At 36.0% G+C, this 17,125-nt stretch overlaps 2 protein-coding genes across 2 annotated transcripts in view; one reads left to right on the forward strand and one right to left on the reverse strand.

The window, feature by feature from the left end:
* LOC126713577 (glucuronoxylan 4-O-methyltransferase 3) overlaps nt 1-16,529 on the forward strand; it is a 76,261-nt gene extending 59,732 nt beyond the window's left edge. The window contains exon 2 of the mRNA XM_050413347.1: nt 15,523-16,529. Coding sequence (XP_050269304.1) covers nt 15,524-16,411 — 888 coding nt within the window. The 5' untranslated portion in view covers nt 15,523 and the 3' untranslated portion in view covers nt 16,412-16,529. The remainder of the gene's footprint in view (nt 1-15,522) is intronic.
* On the reverse strand, nt 580-1,218 carry LOC126713580 (uncharacterized). The gene has a single exon (XM_050413350.1). The coding sequence runs from the start codon at nt 1,197-1,199 to the stop codon at nt 801-803; it is 399 nt and encodes a 132-aa protein (XP_050269307.1). The 5' UTR covers nt 1,200-1,218; the 3' UTR covers nt 580-800.
* Nucleotides 16,530-17,125: the final 596 nt, after the last annotated feature.

A 17,125-nucleotide genomic window follows, 5' to 3' on the forward strand; every position in this document is an offset into this window, starting at 1 on the left:
TGGTTTAAGTTGTGTTAGCTTAAAATTAAATAAGGTAAACTATATAATTGGTCCTTAAACCTTTACACTGTATCTCAATTTAATTCCTAACTTTTTAAATGTGCCAATATGGTTTCTAACATTTTGGTATGATGTCGAAATGGTGACAATCGTTAAGTGATGGATGGAATATATTAACATGACTAACAGTCAAAATAAATTTATTATTTTTTTACCACATAAACTGCTACATATATTGCCACGTTAGTATAAACGGTTTAAAAAAGAAAAGCTAGTGCCACTTGTCCATTTTTTTCCCTTTCATTTTCTTTTGCTTTTCTTTCTTGGGAAACAAATGGGATTATAAACCCATAATTGAAAAATTCAACTTCATTTTCCTTGCATTTTCATAGCAACAAAACCAGGGAAAAACATTAATATTTTATTTAATCAGTTAGTCATGTCAATATTTTTCCATCCATTTGAAACATTAGAGATGACATACAATGTAAAGATTAAGGACAATTATGTAGTTTACCCAATTAAATATCTAAACCACTATTTAACAAAATTTAAACATTAGTAAGCATTTTACACCAATTAAAGTAAAACTTTAAAATCTTGTACATAAATTTAATAAGCAGAATAAGTTGGAAAATTATTCCTCCCAAACGAGCATGTATAACAGATTCTATCTGAGCCATGCAAGGCCATATTCGAAAATACAAACTTGTTTTGAAAGATGTCAATCCGGAAACATGTTACAAACCTAGTTTGCAGTGAAGATTTATGACAACATTGAGCATAAGATGCAACTCAAATTACTTCCAAGTGAGTAAAGGGCGTGGAGTTCTGGCAGTGGCAGGGGTAACTATATTCCCATTTGCATCGTATATTATGACACCAGAAAAATCAGGTAGCTGACATTTGCCTCCCATGATTATGTTCTTCTTCCACACTGAGAGCTCACCGCTAATCATCATGCTTTCATGACCACCATTCCCAGCAGTAGTTAGGATTGTTGGTTCATTAATGTTGAGATTTATTACAGGATCTTCATTGGCAAAACCATAGCATGCAATCCAACGATGATGCCATTTACGGGAATGAGAAGCACACATGAGCAATGCAATGGCACACAAAAGAAGAGTTATCACTGCTAGGCTGAGTTGAGACGTGATTGGGAGAGTTTGCATCAATTGATGAAGCTGGCGAGCCATGGGAAAATTATCTGATATGGTGGGTTATGCTTATGCCTGAGACAGTGAGAGGGTTTATGTAACGGTGTAACCTTTCATGTTGGCCAAATGGGGTTGTTGGATTAGGAAATATTCGTTAAAGAGTAGTTTAGCTTGAAACTTTTGACTTGCTAGCTAGTGTAGTAGTGTGGTTTAGGTGATTCTTGTTAACAATGTGACCTTGGTGATCTTTGACTTTGACTTCCACTCTTCCATCCATGTCATCAGGTAACTTTTACTTCGATATATATATATATATATATATAATCTTTATTATTATTATTTTTTTGGTTCACACTTTTCCTTGATTTTCATTTTTGAATCTCTCTAGATAATGCAATTTTTACTAGAACATATATGTTCCCATAAAAAAATAAAAACATATATGTAAATTAAAGTAAATATTTTAATAATATAATTTAAAATTGAACACTAAAATAATTAGTTAAAATAAAAGAACAAGTTCAAAGCAAATTGTGTGTAATATCAATTTTATATCAAAACCAAATTAAAAGTACATGGTGTAACATTTATTTTAAATTATTAGATTCCTCAATTATTATTATTATTATTATTTTGAGAATCAGATTCCTTAAATATTTTTTCTTGAGAGAGTTTTAATAGCTAAGACCTTTGCTTTTGATGAATGATGATTGTTCTTTATCATCATATCAAGACATCAATTAATTTTTGGTATGAACGAAGATCAAACTCCAGATTTCTTATTCAATAATAAGAGACTTTACCAGTTATGCAAATTAGAATCCACGTTCTTAAAACTTAGTTTGCTTTAATTAGGCAAATTTGAAATGAATTTTACTAGCGTATGCCCTTAGGGCATATGTTAGTAAACTATATTAAGAAAATTTTAATGGAAAAACGAAAAAAAATGATTAACTTTTTAAACAACTTTTTTTTTAATTTGTTATAAATTTTTTTTTTTAAATAAATGATTTGTAAGGACCTGATTTGAGTTCCTAGCCCAACACGTGGATGGACTTAGGCCCAAGAAGCCCAAATACAATGAATTTATAGAGAATGGGTTAGAAAACTGGGTTTTAGTTAACCGAACAATGAGTTAGATAGGTTTGATGACAAAATAATGAAAACACACAAGTGTATACTGAAGAAAAAGACGTCCTCGGCGGAATTCGAGGACACTGGTTCTTATATAAAGTTCTACGGTAACATTACAAATTTGACTGTAGACTGCTACAGTGTTTCTTTTTTGAATTTTTCGATCTCCTTATCTTACTCCCTCCTCCATCTTTTATACTGCCTCTCCTTTTCATATTCATCCTCCATGTGCTTGCCAGACGGTTGGTGTGGATACTTGTCCCATCAACCCTCCCCATAAGTCCTCATGTAGTAGCTGTAAGACTGAAATACACTGTTCATGTATCACTTCTACATTAATGCGACTAGGGAGTTAGCTGTAGTGCATTTAATGCGGAGGTAGCAGCTTTCTCTTTAGATATTTTAGAACATCTCCCTGTTCTGAATTCTTGTAATGCTTATCCATATCATCCGAGTGCTTCTGAGACATTTTTCCAGACGACAAGCCACCTCTACTGACCTCGGCCTTGGTTAGCCGAGGAGGCTCTCATCCTCGACACAACTCCCAGGGTAGTTATGATCTCCACTGACCTCTCCTTTTGCTAACATAGGCCCTTTTGACAGCGATTATCCCTTCTTAGACGCTATTAGTCCTCAGCTTGGGCTTTAGGCTCATCATATACCCAAATGATGGGCCTTGGAGTCCAAGGCCCCTACAATAGCCCCTCGAGATCCTTCTTTCTAAATCCTTGGGAAGAAAGGAGGATTTCGATGTTACCACAGTTGTCCTGTGTCCCTTGCCTCTCTCCTCTACTAGAAAAGAAGCCTTTTTAACTGCTCAAGGCACGTTTCTGGCGCTACGACACTCGAGACGTGCCCTCATTAAATTCTTACGGCCTCTTGTTCCCCACGTTCTACTGCATGATGCACATCCAACGACTGATACTTTCGTTGGGTACCGAACAGGAATTTTCCCGCTTCTAGCTTCTCCCTTGATATAAATACCTCTCAAATCAACTTCTCCTCTCACTTTAGCATTCATTTCTTTCTAGCGCTCATACCTTGAACCTGCACACTAATTCAATTCACCTGAGCCCTTACAAATACTAAAGACCTGTTCGAGGATACCTTTATTCTTTCTGTAAGTCTTCTTGAACTTTTCCTATTTAATTTTCTACACATTCCTCTTCTCTTCGTATTCTTTCTTTTTCTCCTCGGTTCTAACTTCCTTTCTCAATTTCTTTAGTTTTCCCACCCCTTTTTAGAAATGGGTAGATTTAAGAGCTTAGTAGATTCCGAGGAGGGGATGGCAAATTTTAGGGCAACGTATAGGATACCTCCAGGGGCGGGCACAAGGTACTGCGAAGAGGGACAATGGCACACAGATAGGAAAGAGGGAGAGGTAGTTTTCCCCATGATTGCCTTCATAGAAGGTGGGATGAGAATCCCCATGGGTGTTGTCACCAAAGACTACCTTAGGGCTCATAAGTTAGCCCCTACCCAATGTGCCCCCAATATGTTTAGAATACTAGGGTGTGTAGATACCCTTAATGAAAAAATGGGTTTAGGGTTGACTCACCACGATGTCAACTAGATCTACAACCTCCACCACCTCACCGGGCAGGGGTATTACCTTAAGTCTAGGTACCCCGAGGTTAGGCTGATCCAATGTCTCCCTGACTCCAATAAAGGTTTAAACAAAGACTTTCTAATTATATCAAGGGACTGGCACGATGGCCTCCCTTGTCCGACGAGGGAGGGCGAACCAGGTGGGACCTTAGGCTCAGATTCGCAATTTCAAAGTTGTTTCACTTTTATTTTTCCTTGATTTATGTAGGTATTTAAGGTTTCTTTTGACTTATATTTCGTTAATGTTATCTTCCTGGCTTTCTTGATGATCTCGTAGACCCACACTCTGTTGTCCCTAACTTCGGTCTTGTAAATCGGGAGAGTTTAGATAAAATCTTAAAGGCTGAGATCTTTATCCATTCTGATGGTCAGCTTAGAGATGCTCACCTGATATTGGGCTACACCCCAGTTTCTAAGACTTTCCTTGCGCCTAAGTGCGTTATTAAGGCGAATGACCTGCGCCTACAAAGGATCAGTGTAGCCGCACCAAGTTTCCTTCTTCCTAGTCCAAAACCAAATACAAGCCGCAACTCCCATCTTTGAAGGTATACCAAAAGTGGAAGCCCCGTTACCACAACAAACAACCGGAGTAGCTACTTCATCTCGCCCCATCAACACAGAAGAGGAAGAAGTGGTAGAAGTAGTTGATTTCGAGGATGAATTTGAAGTTTTCAACCAAGCCTTATCCCCGAAAACTTCAATCCCTGATCTCGACTCACGATTCTCACCAATAATTGATGAGATGGGTATTCAGCGCAAACCAAAGTCTAGTCTGTTGGATTTGATAGAGTCCCAACCTGGGAGGGATGCACCTGGGAAAGTGACTCATACCAAGCCTCCCACTCCTCCACCTACTTTTCCCTCCCAAACAGCTGACCTAAAGAGGAAAAGAGAGCAAAAAGAGAAGGAAGTGATGGGAGCTGGACAAACCCTTCCCCCCCGTGAGGACGAGGCTCAAAGGGCATCCAAACAAGCCAAAACGGGGCAGAAGGGCATTGAGAAGAGAAGCGACCCCTAGATAGGACCTCCGGCCTGGCTTCTTGCCCCAATGCTGAACGGGGAACCTCTCCTTGCCAACGCCTCCATTCGTGATTTCCAAGGAGGAACAGCCGGCTACGTTGCAGATGCGGCGGAGCAGGCTTTGCTGCTCCCCGAGGATATGGCCGAGCTACGAGGCATGAGGAGACATGAAGTCTTCCTCAGTCTTAAAAGATACCTCGCTATGGTATGTCCTTTCCCTTTTTCCCCAATCTGTTTTCTTTATCCTCTTTTCTAATCCTTGTCTCTTTCCTTGGCAGGATATTCAAGCCTCTGTTGAAACTAAAAAAATACTTATAAAATGTGTCATAGGTACCTATATTTACACGGCAATTATGGACTAAACAATAGGATAGGTGCAAAGGTCATGCATGGTGATCTACAAAAAGTTGATTAGCCTATACTAAGAAAAAAAATAAAAATAAAAGCCACGTGAGTGGTCTGTTGCCTACTACCTATGAAAAGGAAAAGATAAAAACAAAACAAGTAAAACAAAAAAGTGAAATGGGAAATGGGAAATGGCACAACTAGAAAATAAGGAAAGTGAGCCTGAAAAGTTGAAAAGTGGAGATGTCACCAGCAGAAAAGAGGTAATTTAAAATGGGACGGAACGAATAAAAAGAGCAAAAAGTTGAATAGTGGGCACGGCTGAACACAAAATTAGTAGTTGTGGAGAGAAAAATTGATGCAAACTGCTCCATGAGTTGATCAATTGAGAGGAAAATAAGGGAACAATTTCTTTGGAACTTCTCTATAAATAGAGAGAATCACGTACAAGAAAAAAAGAAAAGGAGGAAAAAAAAGGGAGAAGCGGAAATACAAAAAGAGAGCAATTACACACACACAGCAAAGACAGAAAGAAGAGAAAAAAAGAGAGGCAGAGAGCAACACCAAGCAGAGGAGGATTACGCAGCATAGGTTTGTATATGGGATTTCATCAGTCCCTTTCTTCTCTATATCTCTCTCTCCCTCATTCTCAAATCAAATAATTTTTGTTCGGTAAAACAAATAGGATTGAGTTTCATGGGGAGTTCCTAACTCCATGCATGAAGCTTTATGCAAGAGTTCTTGACTCTTAAATCCTATTTAAACATTACCAAATAAAAATTCTCTCACTACCAAAATCTTTCTCTCACCCTTCTTCAAATAATTTTTGTTTGGTAAAACAAATAGGGTTGGGTTTCATAAGGAGTTCCTAACTCCATGCATGAAGCTTTATACAAGAGTCCCTAACTCTTAAATCCTATTTGAACATTACCAAATAAAAATTCTTTCACTACCTTATTATTGGAGTCCTCGACTCTACCCCATAATTGGAGTCCTTGACTCTACCTTATAATTGGAGTCCTCGACTCTACCCCACTAATTGGAGTCCTTGACTCTACCCCATAATTGGAGTCCTTGACTCTACCATTTTAATGGAGTCTTCGACTCTCTTGAATAAAATAAGAATTCTAATTCCTTCAAGATTGGAATTAATCTCTTAATCAAGATTGGAATTAATAATTCTCAAAATAAAATGACCATAAAAATTGATCTAAGGAAATTTTCTAATTCCCAATGTTCATAAATAAAATTGCTTCAAAGGAGTTTTCTTTCCCTTAATTAAATTTGGAAATCTCAATCAAAATATTATTAAAATTCCTACAAAGAAGCAAATTAAAGAATGGGAAAATTACTTGGAACTTTAACTTCTTAAAAAGAGAATCCTTGATTCAATTTCTATGAAAACATGGTCTTTGACTTATCCTTGAGATTAAAACCAATTATTTCACCCAAAAGTAAAATTAAGTTGATGCTTAATTAAATACAAAGTATTTGACTTAAATGTCCATCATTTAAATTGGTCAAAATCAATTTGAGGATTTTGAATCTAAAACCTCAAATTAAGAACTACGAAGTGGCTTGATCCCCACTAAGGGTACATAGGCAGCCTAAATAAATTATTAGGTGCAGCCACAAATAAATAAAAAACACATATCCCATTAAATAAAAAAAAAAAATAATAATAAGCTCATGTGTAAAGATGACATGGTTGGAATCAAAGGGTCTTCCCTGGAATCAAAGGGTCTTCCCTTGAAACAAGGGATTGTAATTAAGAGATACATTATCTTGAATGGATACAACTCACATCAATAAAACCCATACGCCAAAAGGCCTATGGGTGAAATTATGTTTGACGAATTTGACTAATTTGACAATGTTTGTTAAACCTAGTTTCACAATATTTGTTAAACATAATTTGACGACGTTTGTTAAACATAAGTTGACAACGTTTGTTAAACATAATCTAACAATTATTGTTAAACATTGGTTAACAATTATCGTCAACAACCTCCTTCCGGGCAGAGGAGATGACCAATTACTGCCATAGGCAAATGAAGGAAGAGAAAGGAAGGCGTATTGCCGCCGTGGAGGCCTTTCAAGTGGCTGATAAGAGCCTCCAAGAGCACAAGAAGAGGCTGCAGGAGGAGGAAAAAGAAAGAAAATACATGGCCGCCGCTCTCGAAAATGTTGAAAAGTAAGCCAAGAGCCAAAGGCTGCTGTTGCGTAGTGCCGAGGACCAGCTGGCCTCCTCCAAGACCCAAATTGCTACACTAAAAAAGAAGTTTGAGGAGATTGAGAAGGCTAAGGCTCTAGTCGAGAAGGCCAAGGATGATGCAGAGAAAGCCAAAGACGAAGCAGAGCAGCATGGGTACGATGTTGGGGTGGCCGAGACTGAGGACGCCCTTAGGGCTGAGGTCCCTGCTATATGCAGGACTTATTGTGCTCGGGTATGGGATGAAACCCTTAACCAAGTTGGGGTTGAGGCTTCTTCTGTACTTAGGAGAGAAGAAAGTATTTACTACCCCCTAGCTATACGCCTTTCAAGCTTTTCGGACTCCAAGGCTAACCCAGTGTCCTCGGAGGCTGGTGAAATTCAGGGCATCCCATCCAAAGCTCCTCCTGTAGCCAACACTTTCTCAAAGGGGGTAGATCTGGCCGAGGACACTATAGGAGCAGGGGATGCCAACAAAGAAATAGTCCAAGGCACCGAATTGCCTCCATTTGTTCCAAAGGATCTCTCCCAGGAAAAAGGTACTTCTCAGAGTATGGAGTTGGTGTTGGCAACTCTTGCCATACCCCCAAAAGAGGATCCCAAGAATAAGGCCCATGAGACTACCACGGCAGCAAATACCCAAATTCCCAAGGATGCAAAAGAAAAACTTGTAATAAAAATGAAAAAATAGGTTGCCCCCCCCCCCCCCCCCCCTTTTTTTTTTAATTTGTAAGCAACTTGCCTTTTTGTACTTGATCTACCTTGTTTTAAGGCTTTTATCAATGAAACTTATGGGTATTTTCTTTTTCACTACAATTTAAATACTGAAGTTGACATGATTTCTATTTTAGTTAAACTTTAATAAAAATAATAATGAGGTAGCACTACTCTCACTAATCCACTTGAGTAATAGTGTAATTGTCCTGTTTCATATGATCAACAGCAAAAGTAGGTGAAATTTACTAAGTTAATCATCTCGGAAAAGCATGAACTTAATTTTAAGAACATACACAGTATTGTAACGCGCATATAGGTTTAAAAATTGCTTTGTGCCTTACCCGTCAACAAGTTCATAAGATTAAAGGGATAGTCAACTTTTACACAAACATGCCTGTAAATGCTTTAAGTGATGCTCGTGGGCATCTGTTTAGGACTTTTGTTGCAGTGAAAACCACTGCTGTTTGGAATCATTACACCTGGCAACAAAGTCATTAATAAAGGGTACCAATTTACCCAAAACAGGTATTTCACCAAGTCCACAATAACCAAGACTTTGACCTGATACTTAGCAACCTGAGGATCCAAGCATAGCTCAGGTTTTGTTTGATACTTAGACAGATGTCAAGGAGTATTAATTTTCCCAACGCAGGTGGTCCGAGGAACTAGGCATAGCTAAGGTTCTGTTTAATACTTAAAATAATGACTAAAAGTTATCAATTTTCCCAAGGCATGTGGTTCGAGGAGCCAAGCATGGCCAATGTTCAGTTTGATACTTAGATAGACATCAAGAAGTATTAATTTTCCCAAAGCAAGAGGTCTGAGGAACCCGGCATGGCTAATGTTCTGTTTAATACTTAAAATAATGACTAAAAGTTATCAATTTTCCCAAAGCATGTGGTCTGAGGAGCCAGGCATGGCCAAGGTTCAATTTGATACTTAGATAGACGTCAAGGAGTATTAATTTTTCCAAAGCAGGTGGTCCGAGGAATCCCGGTATAGCTAAGGTTCTGTTTAATACTTAAAATAATGACTAAAAGTTATTAATTTTCTCAAGGCATATGACCTGAGGAGCTAGGCATGGCCAAGGTTTAGTTTGATACTTAGATAGACGTCAAGGAATATTAATTTTCCCAAAGTAGGAGGTCCGAGGAACCCGGCATAGCTAAGGTTCTATTTAATACTTAAAATAATGACTAAAAGTTATCAATTTTCTCAAGACATGTGATCCGAGGAGCCAGGCATGACCAAGGTTCAATTTGATACTTAGATAGACGTCAAGAAGTATTAATTTTCACAAAACAGGTGGTCTGAGGGACCCGGCATAGCTAAGGTTCTGTTTAATACTTAAAATAATAACTAAAAGTTATCAATTTTCCCAAGGCATGTGGTCTGAGGAGCCAGGCATGGCCAAGGTTCAGTTTGATACTTAGATAGATGTCAATGAGTATTAATTTTTCCAAAGCAGGAGGTTTGAGGAACCCGGCATAACTAAGGTTCTGTTTAATACTTAAAATAATGACTAAAAGTTATCAATTTTCCGAAGGCATGTGGTTCGAGGAGCCAGGCATGGCCAAGGTTCAGTTTGATATTTAGATAGACGTCAAGGAGTATTAATTTTCCCAAAGCAGGTGGTCCGAGGAACCAGGCATAGCTAAGGTTCTGTTTAATACTTAAAATAATGACTAAAAGTTACCAATTTTCCCATGACATGTGGTCCAAGGAGCCAGGCATGGCTAAGGTTCAGTTTGATAATTAGATAGATGTCAATAACGTATGATTCATAATACAACAAACCCAAAGAGGGTGAAGGGGGCCTTTATTAATAATAATACCTCTTAAGGTTATTTACATTCCAAGGGTGTGGTACACCCTTTTCCTCTAGATCCTCTAGATAATAGACACCTTTTTCCTCTAGATCCTCTAAACAAGCGTGATATAACATTGATACAAATGATCCATGATGACCAGTGAATAGATGACAAGAATGATGAGAATTTCAGCACAATGTCAAGAAAGGGAGAAACAAGAAAATCCTTCTAATGCCTAAATTTTGAGTATTGCATGCTTGAGGGGAATATCTACAGGGGATTTTGAGCCTTTTTATATCATTTCTTTCATAACCTAAACCTAGCCTACATTACAACCCATACATAAAGACCTCCTTGAAGTTCTGCTAGTCATAGGCACACCCTTAACTCTGGCAATATTTTCTCTTGGATTAAAAAGGAAAAACGCTTGAGGTTATCAAGCCCCACTGGCAAGTAATCTCCATGACATAGTTTCTTAAATTCTCAAATGACTTGAAAGAATTCTCTAACTGAGGGCACTCCCTTTTGTTTCTTTCCAACAAATGTGATTCCCAAATTTGGGGCACTCCTCTTTGTTTCTTTCCCCCCCAAAAAAAAGTGTCTCCCAAACTTGAAGCACTCTCCAAAAAAAAAAAAAAAAAAAAAAAAAAAAAAAAATTGCATGACTCTCAAACATCTCTACATTTCATTTCTTTGGTTGTCTTTGAAGACCTAATCCAACAATGTTTAAAAAGAAGAAGAAAATTTGTTTACATGTATTTAATGACTTTGATCCTTTTTAGTCAAAACGATTGACTTGACTTTGAAATAGTATGATATGCTAAAATAGTTGTTGAAAGGATTATCTCATGATCATTTAGAAAAGAAAAAGAATTTTCTCAAAAAGCACCATTATACACCAAATGGTTGTTCAGGAAGAAAATCAATTTCTTTCAAAAACAAAATTTTTCATGGACAAGTCCATTTTGAAAATACCATGCAAGGTTTGGTTGGAACTTTTGGGTGGACTAGATGTCTTCCCTACAGACTTGAACTTTTTCTGACCTAATCCTCTTGAAGAGAGAAGCGTAGGCAACCTATTAAAGGCTCGGTAAACAAGAGGCACCAAATCAAGACAATGACCCAAAGTTGTTTGCAAATAGTTTTAAACTAGGGGCATTGGTCCATTTGCGTTTTTTTATCTGCATTAAGCATGCCTAAATTATGAGCATTGGCCCATTAATTTTCATACACAAGCTTTTCATCTTTTTTTTTTTTTTATGCAAGCACGTTAATACTAGGGGCATTGTTCCAAATTAACTGGTTTCTAACAAGCTTGAGAAAGGAAAATTTTCATCTTTGTAGGAATTAAGCAAAGATCTCTCATTCATTTCGGCATTCAACAGTAGCATTAAGTCTAGATCACCTAATAAACTAAGAAGTCTCACATCTCACATGGATGAACTAAGAAGTCTCCTACATCACACAAGGCTCAACTAAGGAGTCTCTTGCATTTACTAAAGTTGACTAGTATTGTCCAACATCTCAGGCTCTGGGGTTTGACAAAGTTTTTTTCTTGAAAGTCACGAAAAGGTTCTTGAAAAATCAAACAAGATTTTCAGAAAATTCATAATTTTTTTCAAGGAAACCTGAAATTTTTTCAAAATTATTACAAATTTTCAAAAAAACCCATCAAGGTTTTCATATTTTATTTAACAAATTTTCAAAAAAAATTGACAAGGTTTTTTCAAAAATTCTCAAAAAACCAGACAAGGTTTTCTAATAAAATTCTCAAAACTCGACAAGGTTTGGGAACAAAATTTTCAAAAAACCCAACAAGGTTTTTCAACAATTTTTCAAAACAAGGTTTTCATGACATTCTTGAAAAATCAAACAAGATTTTCAGAAAACTTCAGCATCTTTTTCAGAAATCAAGGAAAATCTTACAAGATTTTCAAACATCTCTCATAAAAAGAACGCTCGACAATTTTGTCAAAACGATTACACAATTTTCACAAAAACCTAACAAGGTTTTTATCAAATTTTCAAAAGACATGACAATATCATTCCAAGAATTCCCAACATGTTTTCACAAATACAAATTTTGACAAGTTAACACAGTTTTTTTTTAAAGAAAATTCAACAAGATTTTCAACAAGTTTCAGGTTCAAAAATTTTCAAAAAAACAGACAAGTTTTTAGAAAATTTGCCAAGATTTTCACAAGAAAACCCAACAAGTTTTTTTTTAATAAATAATTTACTGGTTCAAATTTTTTGAGAAAATTGCCAACACATTCTGGATCAAAAATTTTCGGAAACCAACAAGTTTCCAAAACTTTAACAAATTTTTATCACACATCGGTTAAATTTCAAGTTGCAAAATTTGGTGTCTTTCTTCTACATTGACATTCACTTTTCAAGCTCTGTCAATAAGGGGCGTTCTGTAGACGCTCCATTTTACAACTTACATTTAACCAATATTAAGGGCAAAGCAGTAATTTTGCACCAAGGGCATGATCGTAATTTCAGTAGTTAGATCTTCAAGTTTGTGATACAAAACAAATCTTGATGCTCTAACGATCACAATGTTATGTCATGGGCTTTGATCGGACCATTTGACCAAAAGTTATCATACAAATAATTTTCAATGATCGTGGCTCACCTACACAATGGATTCGATCATGTCCTATTTTAAACACTTAATTTTGATTGATACCAACAAGAATTAATTTAAAATTAATTAAGTGTAAATTTTGATTGGATTTCATTTCATTTTATTTTTTTTAAGAAATAATAAATAAATGAAAAAGTTTTCCTTTATGGCATCTTATCTGCTTTTTTGAAAAAAATTGGATAGAGGAAAAGATACATTTTATGAAAAATTACAAAAAACAGAAAAATGCTTAAAAAACGTTACTATTTTCAGCGGCAACTTGAATTGCATTTTTGGCCTAGAAAACGTTGAAATCTAGTTTTCTCTCTTTCTGGAAAAGTTGTACAGAATTGAATTTCCTTTCAAAAGAAATCAATCCTAAATCAATTGGTATTTTGAACAGAAAGTTAGAGTCAAAATGCGAAACAGGTGCAGAAGATAACACAAGTTTAGCATCAAAATTCAAAATTCAAATGGGGATCAACACCAAATCCGTTCCAGCTTATCTAAACAGGTTTATCTCCTCCCTTAGCTTCAGAAGAAAGCTAATAACTTAGCTTTAAACCTAAGCCATCCCTTCCCCTATAAACAGAGAAGACCTTTTCCATTTTCTGGATCCCATTCCCTCTGGAGAGCTTAGGAGAAAGCAGAAAAGAAAAGCTTTTGTGCAACCATTGTTCTTACTTTGGTTGTAGTTTAGTACTTCCTTGCTTTCAACCTAGCCCTTTAAGTGATCACTTCCCCCTTAAAATTATGCTCTATGCTGGTAAGTAATTAATTATGCTCTTTAAGTTTCTACACATGCTTGAGTAAATGCTTCCAAGTCATTATTTGTTTCTTTCATGATATGCTTGGATGAACATGCCTATATATCTCATTGAAATTCCTTTTACATGCTTAGATGAACACTTCTAGGCTAATGTGCAACTTTCTCTTGAATGCTTAGATGAACATGTCTAGGTAGTTGTTTTACTTTTTTTAATGCTTAAATGAACATGTCTAGGTAGTTGATTTTCTCTAGATGAACATGTCTAGAGAAATAGCATGCCAATTCTATGTTTTCTTTCACATGACAATTCTATGTGGATGATGACAAATAGCATAACAATTCTCTATTTTCCTTCACATGCTTGAATGAACACTTCTAAGTTATTATTTGCTTTTCATAACATGCTTAGATGAACATGTCTAGTAGTTGTTTCTCTCTTTTTTGAATGCTTAGATGAACAAGTCTAATTAACATTATGATCTTCGCTTAAATACTTGGATGAACATGTCTGGGTGATTTTCTTTGCTCTTCATGATTGCCTAGATGATTGGTAGGCCTAAAAATAAATTTTCTTTTGCAATTATGTTGATGACAAATAATATGACGATTTTGTTTTCCTTCACATGCTTAGTTGAACGTGTCTAGGCTAGGAATTCCTTGTTTACATTAATTTCTTGGATGAACATGCCATTACTTTCATGCTTTCTTTACATTTACATTGTTATCTAACAAATTTCACTTTTTGTTTCTCTTTATGTTAAATCCCCCAACACATATTTGTTTACAATTCTTGCAAATTAACATGTTTATATGATATATTGTTTGTATTTGTTTGACATGACATAATATTGGCCATCTTAACCTAAGAGACTAGTTTTACCGGGCGAGATGGGTGCTTAATCCCTTTCCATCTCGTAAATTAGCCTCCGAACCAAGATTAAGAGTTCTAGACTAGGCTCTTGTTTATGCAATTTTACATTTTTTTAGAATGTAACTAGGAAACAAAGCAATATAATTTACTTTCTTAGATTGTATCTAGGATAAAAAAAGCATTGTAAATTTTGTTACAAAATTGATGTAAATTGTCATATATATTAATACAACAAAAGCATTTCTTTATAGTGAAGGTTTTCTTATTTTTCCATTTAAATTAAATAAGTGGCGACTCCATGTAAAACCCTTGATCTAAGAGGAAATACATTTTACAGTGAATTTGACATTTGAGCATCACGATCCCACCCATTCGCACAGGTTAGGCCCAATTTTAGAAAAAAATTGGAGGGCCAGGGCCATGGTCGCTCACACATGAAAGAAGATTAAAATCATCATAAGTGTGCTTTTAAATTACTAGTTTTTTTTTTTTGAAAACTTATTTGTTTATTTGTTGGAAATTGGCAAAAATATAGTTGTGCTTAAAAAATTGAGATTTAAAAAATAAATAAAGTAACACAAACAATTGAGTTAAAAAGTTATAAGAAAAAATTAATCCAAAATCATACAAAATATATGGTTTTCAGAATAAAATTGAGACGTTAGCAAAGATAAAAGAGTAAATAATTAAGAAGAAAATCTATAATAAACTGATGAAAAAAATACTCAATGTACATGGTAGATCCAATACAGAAGACATGTAAATTTGAGAATTACTTGTCAAGTAGACAAGTAATGTCAGTAATATTTTCATTTACAATACTACAAACAATTATTGCTTAGGTCCCCTCCCTTCCCTTTCAAGTCACCTCTTCTATAACCTCAAGTCCTAACTCACAATGAACCATACCATCTCCTTGATCAAAATATGGTTGAATCACAATCCTTGGTTGTAACCATCCTTCATATGAAAAGGAAAACTGTAGCCCCAGTGTGACAATTACGTTGGACCTTATAGTCCTCTGTCTTACACGTAGCCAAATTTCATCTACCACTCCATTTCTCTTCAATTAAACAGAATCAAATAATTTCTTGTCTCCTCTTCCTCAAGGCTCAAACCCCTCTTTTTTTGATTATAACCTCAGATCAAAATCATATACCTAAAACTCAAAGAACCCATTGTTTGATATCCCTCTCTCTCTCTCTCCCCCCCAAAAGCAAAATTCAAGGCCATCAAGAACCACCATGAAGTCTAAAACTCCATTCTCAATCAACCTCAAGCTCATCCTTCTCTGCTTTTTCTTTCTCTTGCTCCTCATCTTAGTAACAAGATCAAGTTTTTCGTCTTCCCAGCAACCAGTCTCAGAAACCCATCTCTCAAACTCAACAAGCACCACTCAAGGACCACAATCATCAACAACAACACCATGTCCATCCCTACCCTTATCACAAACTTGCACCAAAACCCCACCTTCCCTAGCCAATGCTCTCATCCACTATGCAACAACCAACATAACCCCACAACAAACCTTCAAAGAAATCTCAGTTTCAGCAAGAATCCTAGCCAAAAAATCACCATGTAACTTCCTAGTCTTTGGCCTAGGTCATGACAGTCTCATGTGGACCTCACTCAACCATGGTGGCCGCACGGTTTTCCTAGAAGAAGACAAGTCATGGATCAAGCAAATCCTTGAACGTTTGCCCACATTAGAGTCATACCATGTTGAGTATGACACCAAGGTTCACCAAGCTGACCAGCTCATCAAGATTGGAATGGAAGAAGACTGCAAAGTTGTGAGTGATCCAAGATTCTCAAAGTGCCAACTTGCACTCAAAGGCTTTCCAAGTGAAGTGTATGACATAGAATGGGACTTGATCATGGTGGATGCACCTACTGGGTACCATGATAATGCCCCAGGAAGAATGAGTGCTATATACACAGCTGGATTGATGGCTAGGAATAGAGAGGAGGGTGAGACTGATGTGTTTGTGCATGATGTTGATAGAGTTGTGGAGGACAAGTTCTCTAATGCTTTCCTTTGTGAAGGGTATTTGACAGAACAAGAAGGGAGAATAAGGCACTTCACTATCCCAAGTCACAGGGCTCGCCTTGGTAGACCCTTTTGTCCATAGAGGTTTCATTCTGTGTCTTTTTTTATTTGCCTGTTTTTTTTTTACCACAATTCTTGTTTTGTCATAGATTTATTATTTACTTGAGAGAATTGGAGCTGGGATTTTCCTTTCATATATATTTTCAGTTGTTACAAATTTTTTATTGGATGAATTATACTACTGAGAATTACTAAATAAACAATAAACATAATGTGGGGCGACCATCTTTGGTACTTGATACTACCAATTTGGGCAGAAAAAAGTTTACTATCCAACTAATTGCATTGCTGGGAAATGGGAATTGTGTCTCTTTGTTCAATGTAGTAGTTATAACTACTTATAACAACTACTTCATTTTCTTAGCAATAAATGTAGTAGGTATAACTTATCTATAGGGGTTACTAGAAAAAGATGGCTACTGATAGTGGGGTCCTTATTAAATTCAAAAGTTGCTATATGAAAAACCAGAAGGCATTCCCAATTAAAACGGTTCTACCAATGGATAAATTGACATTTTTATGTATACTAGTTTCACGTGCTGCCCTGAAAAAAAAGAAGTGATTAAGATCAATTTTAGATTTTATTTTTATCATAAAATAAAGATATAAATTATTTGATTTTTAAAATATATAGAGATTTGCATTAATCAAAAGATACATTAGTTTTAAGAATTTAGATAATTACATCATAAAAAGTTAATCCCATTCATATAAGAATTTTGATCAACCACAAAAT

Source organism: Quercus robur, chromosome 2 (assembly GCF_932294415.1).
Source record: "Quercus robur chromosome 2, dhQueRobu3.1, whole genome shotgun sequence".
Classification (NCBI taxonomy): domain Eukaryota; kingdom Viridiplantae; phylum Streptophyta; class Magnoliopsida; order Fagales; family Fagaceae; genus Quercus; species Quercus robur.